The 13,740-nt window shown below is 59.9% G+C and overlaps 1 protein-coding gene across 4 annotated transcripts; it reads right to left on the reverse strand.

Moving 5' to 3' along the window:
* Positions 1-626: 626 nt before the first annotated feature.
* Positions 627-13,537, reverse strand: Ano9 (anoctamin 9). Of its 4 annotated transcripts, none has more exons than XM_021264065.2 (24): positions 13,412-13,537; positions 8,564-8,623; positions 8,216-8,341; positions 7,980-8,125; positions 7,196-7,242; positions 7,037-7,095; positions 6,885-6,958; positions 6,505-6,639; positions 6,328-6,424; positions 6,144-6,204; positions 5,970-6,052; positions 5,696-5,800; positions 5,439-5,621; positions 5,329-5,365; positions 5,056-5,167; positions 3,262-3,319; positions 3,085-3,182; positions 2,876-3,006; positions 2,651-2,803; positions 1,866-2,013; positions 1,257-1,358; positions 1,095-1,185; positions 892-1,004; positions 627-812 (listed from the first exon to the last, which is right to left on the reverse strand). In XM_021264065.2, exons 1-24 carry the CDS (start codon positions 13,415-13,417, stop codon positions 785-787), a joined length of 2,253 nt encoding a protein of 750 aa, XP_021119724.1. In that variant the 5' UTR covers positions 13,418-13,537; the 3' UTR covers positions 627-784. The 4 variants fall into 4 exon arrangements, with proteins under 4 accessions (XP_021119724.1, XP_012930132.2, XP_087067307.1 ...); XM_013074678.3 differs by having other exon boundaries at positions 8,549-8,623; XM_087211181.1 differs by having other exon boundaries at positions 892-1,185.
* Positions 13,538-13,740: the final 203 nt, after the last annotated feature.

A 13,740-nucleotide genomic window follows, 5' to 3' on the forward strand; every position in this document is an offset into this window, starting at 1 on the left:
AAAGCACAGAGCCAGGGGCTCCACAGACCCCACTGCCCCAGGGCACCTTGTCAGCTTTCCCTCCCTCCAGGAACCCTGTCCTGACCCCCTGCCACCATAACCCATCCCTAGGGTGCAGAAGGGACCTGGTAGCCTGTGGTGCCACATTCCAGACCTTTCACCCACAGGGACTGATTTCCTTCTATCCAGGCAGACATCACCCCCAGGAGACCTAGTCTCTACCATACTGAGGCTCAGAAATCAACACAAACAGGCTTAATTTTATTACAGAAAGTTCTGCTTGATCAGGGGAGCCAGTCCCTTCAGGGGACAGCCGGAATGCTGGGCTTGGGGCCAGTGGCACCAGCAAGATCGGGTGGGTCAGGCCTGGGGCTGAGAAGTTGGGGAGGCCCAGGAAACTTGGGCCAACTTTGCTGCCTGAGATTTCATGAGGGACTCCCCAAATTTGTAGGTGCCAGAGTGACCCAGAAGTAAACGCAGGACTGTGCTGTACATGCCCACGCCCTGAGGGAGGTGGCGCAGGCCCCACACACATGTGGAACTCCTGTGAACCCCCCCCCATAGACAAGGGCCTCCCAGGACACGCTCCTCTATGGACCGCTAGCACCACATACATGGACACACATGGACACTAGCACCGCTCTCCCATCCAAGGTCCCCACGTAAGCATGAGCCTTCTGACAGCCCCACGTGCACGAGCGCGCATGCACAGCCACCAACAAGACGGGAAGTGAAAGTGGAGATGGCTCCTGGTGCCCAGTGCCTTTCCGCCTGCTTCCGGCCCCTACACCTCTGTGCTCTTGGAGCTGGACCTAGAGGCAGGATAGGGTCGGTGGCTCAGGGGCTCCCACAGGCCCAGGCCTGCCCCAGCCCAGCCCCTCCCCTCCCTACCGTAGCTTCTCCCTCAGCATCTTGTACTTCTCCTCCAGAACCTTGTTTTTCACCGACTGGGGGACATCGGGCACAAACCACGAGGCGATGAGTTTGATGCACAAGGCGACGTGCTGGGCGGGGGCAGCAAGGTCAGGCTGAGGGAGGCCCAGGAGAAGGCTGAAGAGACGGTCCCCCCTGAGACCACCCCCAGCTCTGCCCACCTCAAAGAGGATGACAAAGGCCAGGCGGATGGCCAGGAGGAACCAGAACTGTGCAGTGAGGTTGTACTCCTCATCTCGGTAGTCCCGGTACCTGGGAGGGGGAACACGTTAGGTCAGAGGTCAGGAGCTCAGAGGATATGAACGGGTTGGGGGGTTCCGAACCTGCACACAGTCACGTTTTCGGGGCCCTGAATCTTCTTGGGGTCCTGGAAGTCCTTCGTGTGGAAGACAGAGAGGCTGTGGTTGACGTAGCCAGTGAGGCAGCTGGGGAAGAGAGAGGAGGGTGGGCCCACGGTGCCTCAGCCCCAGGGATGCTGCGCAGGAGCCACTGTGTATCTCTAGGGGTAGTCGGGGGTGGGGCACAACCCAGCCTTCTCAGTTTCCCCACACATGGCCACTGGGGGCCAGGGGAAGCCATGGGGCCTCAGGGTGCCACTGGCTACAGGGCTAAAGGGCACATCCCTCGTCTGTAACCCAGTGGCCCTGGGGACCCCAAGGAGCTGGACCTAGCTCTGCTCTGCCCACCTCCCAGGGCCCAGAGCAGGGTCCAAGTTAGGAGAGGAGCAGTTCTAGCTGAGCCTCAGTCTCCCATGGAGTCCACTTGCTTGTCCTGGGCTCCAGCAGGGTCTGTGGGTTGGAAGGGCAGGGCAGGAAGTACCCCCAGTCTACCCCACTGCACCGGGGCGGCCCCAACAGCATCCAGCTCCTCTCAGGAGAGAGGGCCTGGACTCTCGGGCTTAGCTGTGGTGGGCAGCTTCTCAGGGGCCTTACTCGACTTTTCGGTGGGGCTCCTTTTGGCATGGGCTGTCACGGTACTTGTAGATCACTCGTGGGATGAACTCGGAGGTGAAGGCGATGACCATCCCATTGGCAATGACTGCCAGCACGCCGATGGTCTCCAGTACCTGCAGCCATGTCCCTGGGCCACAGTGGTGGGGCAAGCGTTGTATCCTCTCAATCCCTGACCAACAGGTCCAGTCTCAGCCCACAGCACCCTCTTACACCCAGAGTAGGTGAGTTCTGCTCTAGGAAATCCCCAGCCAAGACAGGCACGGCATGGGCTCAGCTCTCCTATGCCACCCCTTCACCTTGACATGGACAGGAAGGGGCACTCAAGTCCTCATCCTCCATCTTCCTGAACTCTTAGGGCCCACCACCAGGCTGCTCCCCCCTGGGCCCCACCAAGGCAGGATCCCTAAACCTGGCCCAAGGCCCGGTTCCTTCCCAAGACCTCCCCTCTCCCCATGTTGAGCCCCTCTGTCCCCCAACCCAACCATCTCAAGGTTCTAATCTGGGTGCCTGAGGCTCTTGCTCCCAGTTCCTGGCCCCAACCTAGGAACCCCACGCCCTCAGAGCCCAGCTCCTCTGCCTGCCCACCCTCCGATTGCACATCCTTCACCCAGATCCTGGTGGCTCTCAGGAGGGCCCTGCCAGGGGCACCTTTTCCTGGGACAGAGCCCACAGGCTGAACTGGGCTGGGGTGAGTCTGTGGAGGAGAGGCAGCTCCTGCCAAGGCCCCTCCCAGGCCCCTGGCCACTGCCCCAGCAGACCCTGACCGATGTCCTTGGCCTTGCGTGGCACCAGCCGCCGCTGCAGCTGCACCATCTTGATGGCGTCCAGGCGGATTTCCACCATGTTGCTGAAGAGTGCAAGCAGAGGCGCCAAGGGGAAGGCAGCCACGAAGATGGTGGTGAACCCGTACTGGATCACTGCAATGGACGTGTCTGTCACCCTGGGCTCCGGGCTGCCTGCCCTGCTCTGGCCTTACCCACCCCACGCACTCATCTCCATGAACTCTTCGAACAGGGTGAAGGTGGTGACTGGGTTTAGGCGGTAGTTTCGCTGCCAGTCCCGGAGCTCAGGGTTGCCGGCCCAGCAGCCCCACAGCATGCGCCACCTGTAGGCCAGCCACCTGTGGGCAGGGAGCGTGGTGGGCACAGACGGAGGGGCGAGGGACAGAGCGAGGAGCAAGTGGGCGTGGGGTGCTCACGGGCACAGATACTCCATGCAGTTGCTGAGCGTTTGCTTCAAGACCATGATGATGGCCATCTGCACAAACAGGTCCATCATGCAGCCGCTGAGATGGCACTGTGGGGGCCAGAGAGCGTCAGCATGGAGCTCAGGAGGCCACATGGGGACAAGGCAGTAAGCCTCGTGGTGGACTGACCTCCTCCAGCTTCCACAGGCCAGCCAGGCGCGTGGACTTCCCAGGGTGACCGTTGATCCTAGGGAGGAGGCAGGCCTGAGAAGGGGTGGGGCCAGTGTCCTGCCCTGTGGGCAGGGTTGCAGCAGCCAGGGAGGGTGGGGACAGGAAAGAAGCAGGGTGGGCGGGCAGGGGCAGCAGCCCACACCTGATGCACCCACTGCCGGGGCTCACGCGCTGTGTGGACAGCTCAGCCTGCACAAGTAGCCAGCTGCCCACCGGCTCAGGCAGGCTCTGCACAGGGCTGCCCAGGCCTGGCCTCAGCCTGTTCCCATGCACACACACTTATTTCAGCCCTGAGACAGTCTGCTCCCTGTGCGTGACCAGAAGCCGAGCGATCTGAGCCAGGTGTGGTGGCACACTCCTGTAACCCTAGCTACTTGGAAGGCTGAGGCAGGAGGCTCAGAAGTCAGAGGTAAGCCTGAGCAACTTGTCAAGACACTGGGTCAAAAAGTAAAAGGGCTAGAGGTGTAGTTCAGTGGTGGAGCACTTGGCTGGCATGTGTGAGGTCCTGGGTTCACTCCCGAGTATGGCAAACGCGCATACAATACGTATGAAATATACATAGGGAGGGCCGGGGATTTAGCGCAGTGGTTCCGGCACCTGCCTCACAAGCACAAGGTCCAGAGTTCAATCCCTGGTACCAGAAAAAAAACATACACACGTGTCTATAAACTAGCTTAAACAGAGGTATGTATTCAATGGTGAAATCCTGGAAGCATCCCCATTATGGTCATCATGATTTGGGGGGCAGTGCTGGAGAGGGAACCCAGGGTCTTTGCACTGAGTGACATCCCTAGCCCCCCCTTAATTTTTTGAGACACAGCCTTGCCAAGTCACTAAGCTGCCCAGGCTGGGTTCAAACTCGTCGTCCTCCTGCCTCAGGCTCTTGGAGCCCTGGGATTACAGGACTGTGCTATCATGCCCAGCTTCATGAAAACAATTACTTAACATGGTACTAGAATTCCTGGCAAAGAGGCAAGAGAAATATAAGGCACAACTAACATAAATTTGCAAAGGAAATTGTTACTGTTTTAGAAAATATGTTCTGTAGCTGGAAAATCAAAATAAATTAAATGAAACACTGCGTGGCTTAAATCCCTTGACACTCAGAGCAGCTGCGGAGCTGGCGTCGAGCAGAGCTGGCTTCTGAGTGTCCAGCCAAAATCCTAGGGATGGTGCTTGAGAAAATCCCAGTCACAGACGCCGCAACTGTTGTGAAATGAGCAGAATGAAATGCATGGGGCCTGTGGGACCCACACAGAGAAAACGTGAACCCTGCTGAAGAACATGGGAGGACTGGAGCCAAGAACGCTGCCCCTACAGGAGGAGCCAGGGCTCACTGGAGGCAGGAAGGGTAAGGGGCCCCAAGACCAGGGCAGCTGTTTCCTGAGCCTGCGACGGGTCTCCCTCCCTGCAGGGAGCCCCTCCAACAGCCAGCTGACGTTATGGCAGGCTTTCTCAGGGTCTCAGTGGGGAACAGGGACTCGGCCTGGCATTTCTGGCTTGGAGATACGGAGGGCGCCTCCAATGCAGACATCCCCAGAGATTTCTCGTAAAGCAGCGTGAGCACTCGCGGGACTGACCCGCTTTGGCAGGTGGGTGTCCGTGACACACAGGATGCTGAGACCCGCCAGGCTGCAGGGGAGTCACTGTTGGGCCCGAGCAGGGGCACACCCTGTGTGTTGTGAGCACGGATTATCTCTACATGTGTGAGAACAGTCAGCCCCGGGAAGGAGCAGCAAGGGAGGGGCCCACCTGCCCAAGATGAAGGCGACGTAGATGAGGGAGGAGAAGTGGGCAAAGAACTGCAGCGTGAAGAACTTGATGGTGAACTTGCGCTCTCGCTCTGAGAAGGTCCTGGGCTTCTCTGCAAAGAGAGAGAGAGAGCCTCGTCCTCTCCAAAGCCCTGGGCTCCCACAGCCCCGGGCATGGCAGGAGCTCCGCCTGTCTCTGATGGTGGCTCCAAGAATCTCAGCTGTGAACGGACCCGCGTCCCACGCCCAGAGCGGGGCAGGGTCGTGCTCTTACCAAAGTCGCAAAGCTTCAGGGCCACACGCTTGTTGACCTGTGGGCAGAGGGCACTGAGTGGGCTCATGTGGGCCACAAGGACTCCCCACCAAGCCCTGGCCCATCCCCACCTTAGTCATGATGACGATGGTCAGGTAGTGCACCAGGGCCCCGGTCACCACCACGGCTGTGGTCACCACCACAGCCTTGGTGGTCTGGTTCTCCAGGAAGGGCCAGGCCAGGTTGCCGAAGAAGGCGGCAGCCAGCACACGGTAGACCACCAGCAAGTGCGCCATGCCAATCATGAGGCAGATCTGCAGAGGGAGGCTGGTGGGCAGGCATGGAGGGATGCACACAGGGGTGTCCAGCCCCCTAAGCCCCTGGGTACCATGAGCAGAGACAGGACCAGGATGATGGTGCTGCGCAAGTAGGAGTGCTGGTGTGGCCGGAGCTCGTAGTCGGGGCAGTTCATGAGCTCAAGCGCCATTTCTTCCTGGGGAGGTCACCAGACATGCCTCAGACATAAGACGCCGTGTCTCAGGAGCAGGGATCCTCTTCCGATAAGGGGCACACACCTCCTGAGGGCACCCCTCAGACACGGGCCATGGCCCTCAGACACAGGACGCTGAGAGCCGGCAGCTGGGCCACCATGCCTGCCTCACCTGATCCTCGTCCCACCCGTACAGGTCCCAGTGCAGCACCACGCTGGCTCGCCGCCGCTTCCAGAACTCCAGGAACGCAGTGGCTGCAGTGGGGTGTGCAGGGCGTCACGGCGGGGTGGCCTGGAGCTCCGCCTGGCCATCCCCCAGCTCTCGGCTGGCTCTGCAGCAACTCACCCCACAGAGCCATGAAGATGGCAAACAGCACAGTCCCCTCATTGTCAAAGAGGTGAGTGATCTGCGGAGAGCAGTGGGGTGGGCTTCAGGTCAGCCCCACCCACATCCCCCAGGCCAGGAAGAGCCCACTTTCGGGTGTGAACCATGTGGCCCTTCTTGGGCCCTGGGGGCCCTAGCAGCAAACCTTTGCGAAAGTGCAGGTGTCTAACAGACGCTGGTAGCTGTTGCTGTCACCAATAGGACACATGAAGGTGTCGTTGGCAGCCCCACAGATCTCCTTGCTGGAGGCAGGGACGAGGATGGCACCGGCTCTTCCCGGATACCTTCCCCGGCTCTCCCCCAGGCCTGGCCCCTGGCCCACCTGATCTGGCTGGAGTTAAACAGAGCAAATCCACTCAGAAAGATGATGAGGCCCACCACGGCAGCAGGCACCAGCATGTAGGTATACCAGCCGAGCCAGGCGAAGTACAGCGCCACCTTCTCACCGAAGTAGTCCCTGCGAGAGAGCCGGCCTATCAGAGACACACTCCTCCAGGGCAGCCATCACAGGGGCCAGTGACTGGCTGGGGGGACCTCACAGAGAGAGGGAGAGTGTATAGGGCCAACATCCATGTGTCTGAGTGTGTAGCATGAACAGGGTTGCACAGGCACAGGCGCACCCGTGGGGGCAGGGACATGTGTGCCTGTGGGTCACGGGTGTATCTCCAGCAGGGACAGATGGCCTGTTAGGGGCACTATCACCTGATGGCATCGATTGGCTGCTCCTGGAACATGTTTCTCCACTGGGCCCACTTCGCCCTCAGGTCTTCCTCCCCCTGGGTGGGAGACAGGTGGTGAGCACTTCCCGTTGAGGGTCCAGCCCTCGGCCCACTCCCGGCTCGCTCACTCCTCACCCTGTGCAGGGGGAACCTGGCCTCAAAGACCCCGTCTTTCACCAAGTCCTCGAAGGTGTCTGGGAGTCGTGAGAGTTCATGTCATGTCGGAGGGCAGTGGGAGCCAAGGAGGACCCTGCGGGTCAGCAACCTCCCGGCCACCTGCCTGTCTGTTCTCACCACCAGTTGCTGTCTTGCTGTTCAGGACGAAGTTCACAATTCGGATTCTGAAACCCAAAAGTAGGGTCAGGACAGTCCCGTGAGACCTCAGTGGGCCCAAGTCAGCTGGGATCTTCCCCACTCTTCCATTCCTCCCCTCACCTGCCCAGCCCCAGCCACCACCTCCAGGGTGGGCACTGCTGGGGTCCCTCTCCTCCCTGCACCCCTGTGTGTGCAGCCTTCCCTTAGGCCTGGCTGACACCCCCCCTCCAACTGTACCCCCACCAGCTCTGCATGTGTCCCCAGCATCAAGACTCTCTGCACCCCCGACAGCCTCCTGCCTGTGTGGAGACAGGTCAGAGCATCAAGCGTCCTGCAGCAGTGTCCCATGAACAGGCCCAGCTGAGCTCTGTGGGCCTGGCCGGGGCTGGGCAGCCGAGGAGAAGGACAAAGGGAGGGACGTGCTAAGAAAAGCAGGTGCTGGGTGAGCTTTGGAGCTGGGTGTCTGGGGACAGATGTGGAGGGAGGGCACATCTGGCCAGCTGGAGATGATGGCCTCAGAGTCCAGGAGGGACAGCTGGGCCTGGGGCTCTCCAACCCTGCCCACCTTTTCCTGCTGGCTTGGAGCCTGTGTCCCTGGGGAACATGGACCGCTCCAAGCAGAAAGGTCCACCATTATCCCCTAGCAAGGGCGTGGACAGGGAGGCACAGAGCCCTGCTTGCACAGGTGCAGTTGTCCTGCCTCCAGTGGCTCAGGGAGTCCCCTGCCCTGGCTGGACCGGATGGGCTGGGCACAGCCTCTCACCTTGTAGTGGCTGGGACAGTGGTCGGCCTGGCCTGCTCCAGGCTCGGGGCAGGATCCTCTGGCTCCACGAGGAGGGTGCGGTACAAGTCGAAGATCCTGTTGTCAGCTCGGATCCCGAAGAACACGTGTCTCTGGTCCTCTCTCACCTGGGGGTGGGTCACATGCCACCCTGTCTTCCACCGGGAGTTGCCTGCCCACACCCTGGCCCAGCCCGTCCCCTGCTGACTGCCACCCACCTTGACACGGAAGCCTCTTCTCTTGAGCTCCTCCAGGAACTGCTTCTGCCGCTCAGCCTGCCTGAGTCTCATCTCTGCGTGGTACTTGGCCACAAGGATGAAGTCCCACTGCTCAGAGGGCTCTGCCTGGAGAGTGTGGGGGGGACCAGGCAGGGACCCAGGAGGAGGGGAGTGGAAGTCAGGGCCATGCATGAGAGGGGCCTTGTGGGACAAGGCCGGGACCCAGGAAGGGAGTTTGGGGATGGGTCCAGGCAGGGACCTGGGGAGGAGCAGGTGAGGGCTAGGAGTGGAAGAGAGGTGGGACCAAGCTCCGGGAAGGCCGAGCAGACCCACCTCACAAGTGCCCACCTCCATCAGTGGGAAGCTGTCCCCTTCTGTCCCCGCCAGGACCTGGAAGCTCTCTTCACCCTGAGGGGCAGACAAAGGGGTGGGAGATGGGAGGCAAGTGGGTCCCTCACTGGCTTCTTCCTGCAGCCTCTGGACAGGTGCTCAGAATCCAGAGGGGCAGAGCAGCTCCACAGCTGGGATGGGCAGCCAGCAGCAAGTCAGCAAGGGAGTAAGTCCAGGTGGAGGCAAGGCTGAGGATGGCCACGAGCAGATGGCAGCCAGAAAGTGACAGCAGCCACCCACGTAACCAACCAATCCACGTGGAGACCTGCAGAGGAAACCGGCTGTCAGGGCAGACAGCCCCTTGCCACAGAGTGGGAGGTGAGCAGTGGGTGGGTGAAGAGACCCGGACCTTGGGCATCAGGAAGGTGCAGGTCAGACCCTGCGCTCCTACGTGGCTGGTGGTGCACGCAGTGAAGCACAAATTCAGGGAACGTTTTACACTGTGTTCAGAGTTAGGCTCACAGCCAGGGATTTAGCTCAGTGGTTCCAGCGCCTGCCTCAAAAGCTCAAGGTCTTGAGTTCAATCCCCAGTATACAAAAAAAAACAAACCAAACAACCACAAAAAAAACAGAACTATAGAGTTAGGCTCCTAGACCTCTAGTTGGCAGAGCAGATGAGTGCACAACTGTTGACATCAATACTGTGGAAAGCCCAAAGCCACCGAGGGGGCTGGGACTCCAAGATGTGCTGAGCCCGGGAAGAGTCAGCCCATCGAAAACAGAGGAGGCATGTGGGGCATCTCCCTGCCCCTGAGGACCCTGAGCTGGCAGCAGGACTTCAGGTGGCTGCTGTTAATTATGAACGAATCTCAGATCCAGCCAGTTCTCCCTCTCGCTGTGGGCTGGACTTGTGCCCAGAGAAGAATGTGGCAGGAGACAGTGTTGCTTCGAAGAGGGGACCCCAGTAGACAGGGACAAGGTCAGGCGGGTCATCAGGCCGCTCTGATAGGGTGCTGGAGACAGGACACAGCCCCTCCCCTCAGCCAGTCCTCCTTCTACGGGGAGAAGACCTCAGGCAAGCCGAGCAGGATACATCCGGACATCCAGACTCAGAGTCAGTCTACGTTTGAGAGAAAGAATATTGCTTGATTTCAAGAGAATATATTTTAGGATACTAACAATTTCCAGGAGGGGACAGAGGGACCCTCCCAAGGAGGGGAAAGGTCACAGGCAGGGGCAACGCTAATGACTGGGATCATCTGGGACCGTCTGGGCAGCGTGAGTATCTTCATGAGACCTGGCCATCAGGGGAAGCCACACTATTTTCCTGACTCTGTCAAAGCTAAAACCATCCATACATAATAATTTTTTTTTAACGCAAGGCTCAGATGCTTGCTACATAGTATATACTTTTGACATTGTGAAAAGCAGCTAACAAGTAAAGCTTTGCTTTTCAGAAATACAGGTGGAAGGGATAAAGCTGCAACACGATGGAGGAGTCAGGGCATGCAGTCCCAGTGGGTGCTGGGTGCTCTGCAGGGAGGGGTAGACAGGAGGGGTAGATAGGAGGGGTCACCAAGCAGGCTTTTTCCAAACTCAGTGGGGGCGGTTGGGGAGGCTCCAACAGCAGGGAGGCCCGGGTGGGTTGGGTTGTGGGCAGCCTCACTGGCTGTGAGCCCGTCCAAGCCCCCACCTGGCTGAGGGCACAGCCAGCATCCTGGCCGGCAGCTTCAGGGTTGGCACAGGGACCCTGTGTACCAGTGTTGGAGGGACAGGCCACTCTGGGCCCCTCCCTCCCTCTCCCTCACTGTGGCACCCGCCACCCAAAGTGAAGCTGCTTTCCTGGCCACATGGTGGCCTAGGCCTGACCCTGTGCCACATCACCCCACAGCCAGGACTTTGCTCTTGCTGGTCCTCCCCTGCATTTCCTGCCCTTCTCCACCTCATTTCTGCCACCTCCTCGAGAAAGGCTCACTTGACTGCTCCAGCCAGTTGGCCCTCCAGGGCTGCCAGTAATATACAGGCCACCCAGTCACATTTGCATTTCAGATAAACAGCAGTTGCCTTTTCTTTTTTTCTTCTATTTAGTACTGAGGATTGAACCCAGGGCCCTCAGGCGGAGCTACATCCCCAGCTCTTTCTATTTTTCACTTTGAGACAGGTTTTTCACTAAGTGGCTAATTATTCAGACTGGGCTTCAATTTTCCATCCTCCTGCATCAGCCTCCCAGAGTGCTAAAGTACAGACAAACAGATGCCTTTTAGTATAAGAATAGCCCAATGATTGCCTGGGAATACTTACACAGGGAAAAGTGGTTATTCATCGGGAAATCTGTCATGGCTTTGCGTCGCTGAGTCGCACCCTCCTCCAGCCCCCTTCTCGCTCTTACCCTGGAGGACAGGCCTGTGTCTGCCTGACTCCTGCCTTGTCTGGGTCACAGAAGCTGGGAAATGATCAGATCCGCAGCAGGGTGACGGCATGGACCCTGTGGGGCCTGCAGCCGCACTGTGCCCATCCTAGCAGTCCCCTCCCAGAGCACAGCTCCCACTGTGCTCCCCTCCTCCAGATTCCTGGGCTCCAGCCTGCCACCCCAGCACACAGGCGCCTGCACCCAGGTGTGGCCTGCAGTAACTAAAACTTCCCCAGTCCTGGTTTGGGAAAAACCTGCACTTAGAGGGAGGTGCAGGCAGGGACGGCAGGAAAGGGGGCAAAGTCTCAACCAGGCAGGACTGTGGCCGGGGGCTCTGGTGTCCCCGGTCAGCCCATCAAGTGGCTCAGTAGGTGAGTTGGTGAGTGAAATGGGTCCTCATGAGTTTAACTTCAGACCCAGGAAGGAGCCCCCACATCCAGGACCCCCTGACTTCAGCCTGAAGCCACAAAACATGCAGGACAAGTGAGGGGGCACCAGACCAGACCGGAATTTGGGGACCAGGCCGAGGAGGAGCCTGGGACAGGGCACAACCTGAGGCCACTCTGAGAGGTCGGGCCCTGGTGCTGATGTTCCCAACCCTCTCTTGAACCTTAGTCTCCTCATCTGTAGAATGGGGCGACATCACTCCCACTTCACAGTCACCTAATGACATGCACAGGCAGGAAGAGGGTAGCAAGGCCACACACCTGGCCACGGGGCTTCCTGCGGCCTCCCCCCCCCCCCCAATTTAACAGGCCAGGCTCCTGGTGCCCCACCCTGTTGTGCTGGGGCTAAGGGCCAATGGTTCAGCCTCTGGAACCAAGGGATCAGCGCTCCCAGCCACCGCCGTCACGGAGCATCAGTGCTGGGGGTCCTGCCTCCACTGCCACTCGGCCAGCCTCCAGGTCAGGGAGAGCAGAGGGGCCAGCTGTGTGGATCTGATGACCCGCAGCACCAACCAGGCCCAGCCAGCGGGCCACATGACACACGTGTGTACGTCCCAGTTGCACACGTGTGGCCTCATCACCCTGCCTGAGGCCCCTCGTCCCTCAGGTCACAGCCAGCCCTGGTGCATTCTGCAGTGTCCTCGTCCGCAGAGGGGGCCCTGTACCCACCCTGCTGCGCAGGCAGAGTCCACCCTCGCTGCCTGCTGCACCCCAGCCAGGCCCTCTGTCCACGCCCTGCGTTTCCTGCCTCCCTCCAGTGTCCAGCATCACTTGCCACCCGTCAGCTCATCCTTGCCTGAGTCTGCCCAGATGGTGAGGCGGCTTGTTCTGAGCCTCATGAGTAGACGCCAAGGGCTGGAGGGTGGTGGACCAGAGCTCAGCCTTGTAGGGCAAGAGGTTAGCAGCAGGCAAGAAATAGGGGCAGCATTCCTGGGAGAGAGCTATGTGTGGGAGCCATTCTCGAGAGGCAAGGTACAATTGGTGCCTGGGACTCTGTCCTCAGCACTTCCAGGGTCTCAGTCCTTAGCACCTCTGAGAGTTGGTAGTTACTACTTCTTGTGACTAACTACTGAGCATCTCTAAGGACTTGGTAGTGACTATTCTCAGGGACTCAGCCCTTAGCACTCTCAGAGACTCAGTCCTCAGCACCTTTGGGAACTTGGCAGTTACAACTCCTAGTGACTCAGTCCTCAGCACTTCAGCTTTGCAGAAGCATAAAGGGCAAGAAGGGAGCCACCAGGAGGTGAAGCTGGAGGTGAGCAGAAGCTAGATCAGGGAAGGCTGCTCTCAGGGAACTTGAACTTCAGCAGAAGCAATGGGGAGCCACGGAAGAAACCTGGCAGGAAGCACCAGTCTTCTGCGTTTCTAAGGACTGGCATGCTCACTAGGACAACGGGGGCTGCTCCCCACCTGCCCTGCGACCCCAGTCTCTCCTTGCTCCCTTGGACAGCAGGGCTGACAGGGGGACCCTGGGGCCAGGCTAAGCAGCAGGTACCAGAGCTGGACGTGGGCAGAGATGGAAGGAGCAGCCAGCCTCAGCCCACACCTGGAGGCTGGGGCCGAGAGGAGGCTGGTTTCGCTACCCTCCCCCTTGGGACTCCTCCCCAGGGCTGCCAGGTGCTGGCCCCCGCATAGGCGACCTCCTCCCTGACAGGGAGGAGAAAGCTCATCTTCCTGGAGGTCTCCTGTGCCCCAGCCCTCTACTGTGCATGGCAGACTCAGCATCCTGCAGCCCAAAGGGGGCCTCCAGAGCCTGGCTGGAGACTTGGGCACCAGCACCTGGAACACACAATCCACCAGGGCCACAGGCAAGGGACAGCAGCAGGTGGGGCCCAGGCACCTGGAGGACTCACACAGGACCCCCTGGAGCCCAGCCCTGGGGTCTCCAGAGCCCCAGGGAGTGGGGGAAGCCATCCTCCTGGGTCCTGCCCAGGGGCCCTCACCCTGGCAGGCTGCCAGGACCCCCAAGTATTGTCCGACAAGACTAGGGGTGGCACGGGCTGGGCTCACCTGCATGCCGGGCCCGGGCTGCCTGCAATGCAGAGTCCGCCGGGGCTGGTGTGGTTCCAGTGCTGCCACTGAGAGTGGCTGTCAGGTGCAGGCAGAGCTACCACTTCCGTGTGGGCCCGGCCTTCCTCCCCTTGCCGCACCCAGGAGTCCCAGGGCGGAGCCAGAGTTTGCCGCAGGGCTCCCTCCAGAAAGGCACAGGTGGGGCAGGGATGTGCTGCAAACTGCGGTCAGGACGCCCCAGACTGGATGAGGTGGGGGAGCAGGGGACCCCCACAGAGACCCACCGTGCTGGCATCTCGGTCCTCTCAGAGCCCAGCCCCAGCCCCAAG

Source organism: Heterocephalus glaber, unplaced genomic scaffold, assembly GCF_053883595.1.
Source record: "Heterocephalus glaber isolate CG9 unplaced genomic scaffold, H.glaber_assembly_v1.0 deba00001428, whole genome shotgun sequence".
NCBI lineage: Eukaryota > Metazoa > Chordata > Mammalia > Rodentia > Bathyergidae > Heterocephalus > Heterocephalus glaber.

What these genes read in the sequence shown, in the direction of transcription:
- Ano9 (XM_087211180.1), bottom strand. An exon ending in TGGAGGTGGGCACTTGTGAG is followed by an intron (nt 8,342 to 8,548) that starts GTGGGTCTGCTC and finishes CACACTCTCCAG; the next exon opens with GCAGAGCCCTCTGAGCAGTG. An exon ending in CATCTTCATGGCTCTGTGGG is followed by an intron (nt 6,053 to 6,143) that starts GTGAGTTGCTGC and finishes ACCCCACTGCAG; the next exon opens with CCACTGCGTTCCTGGAGTTC.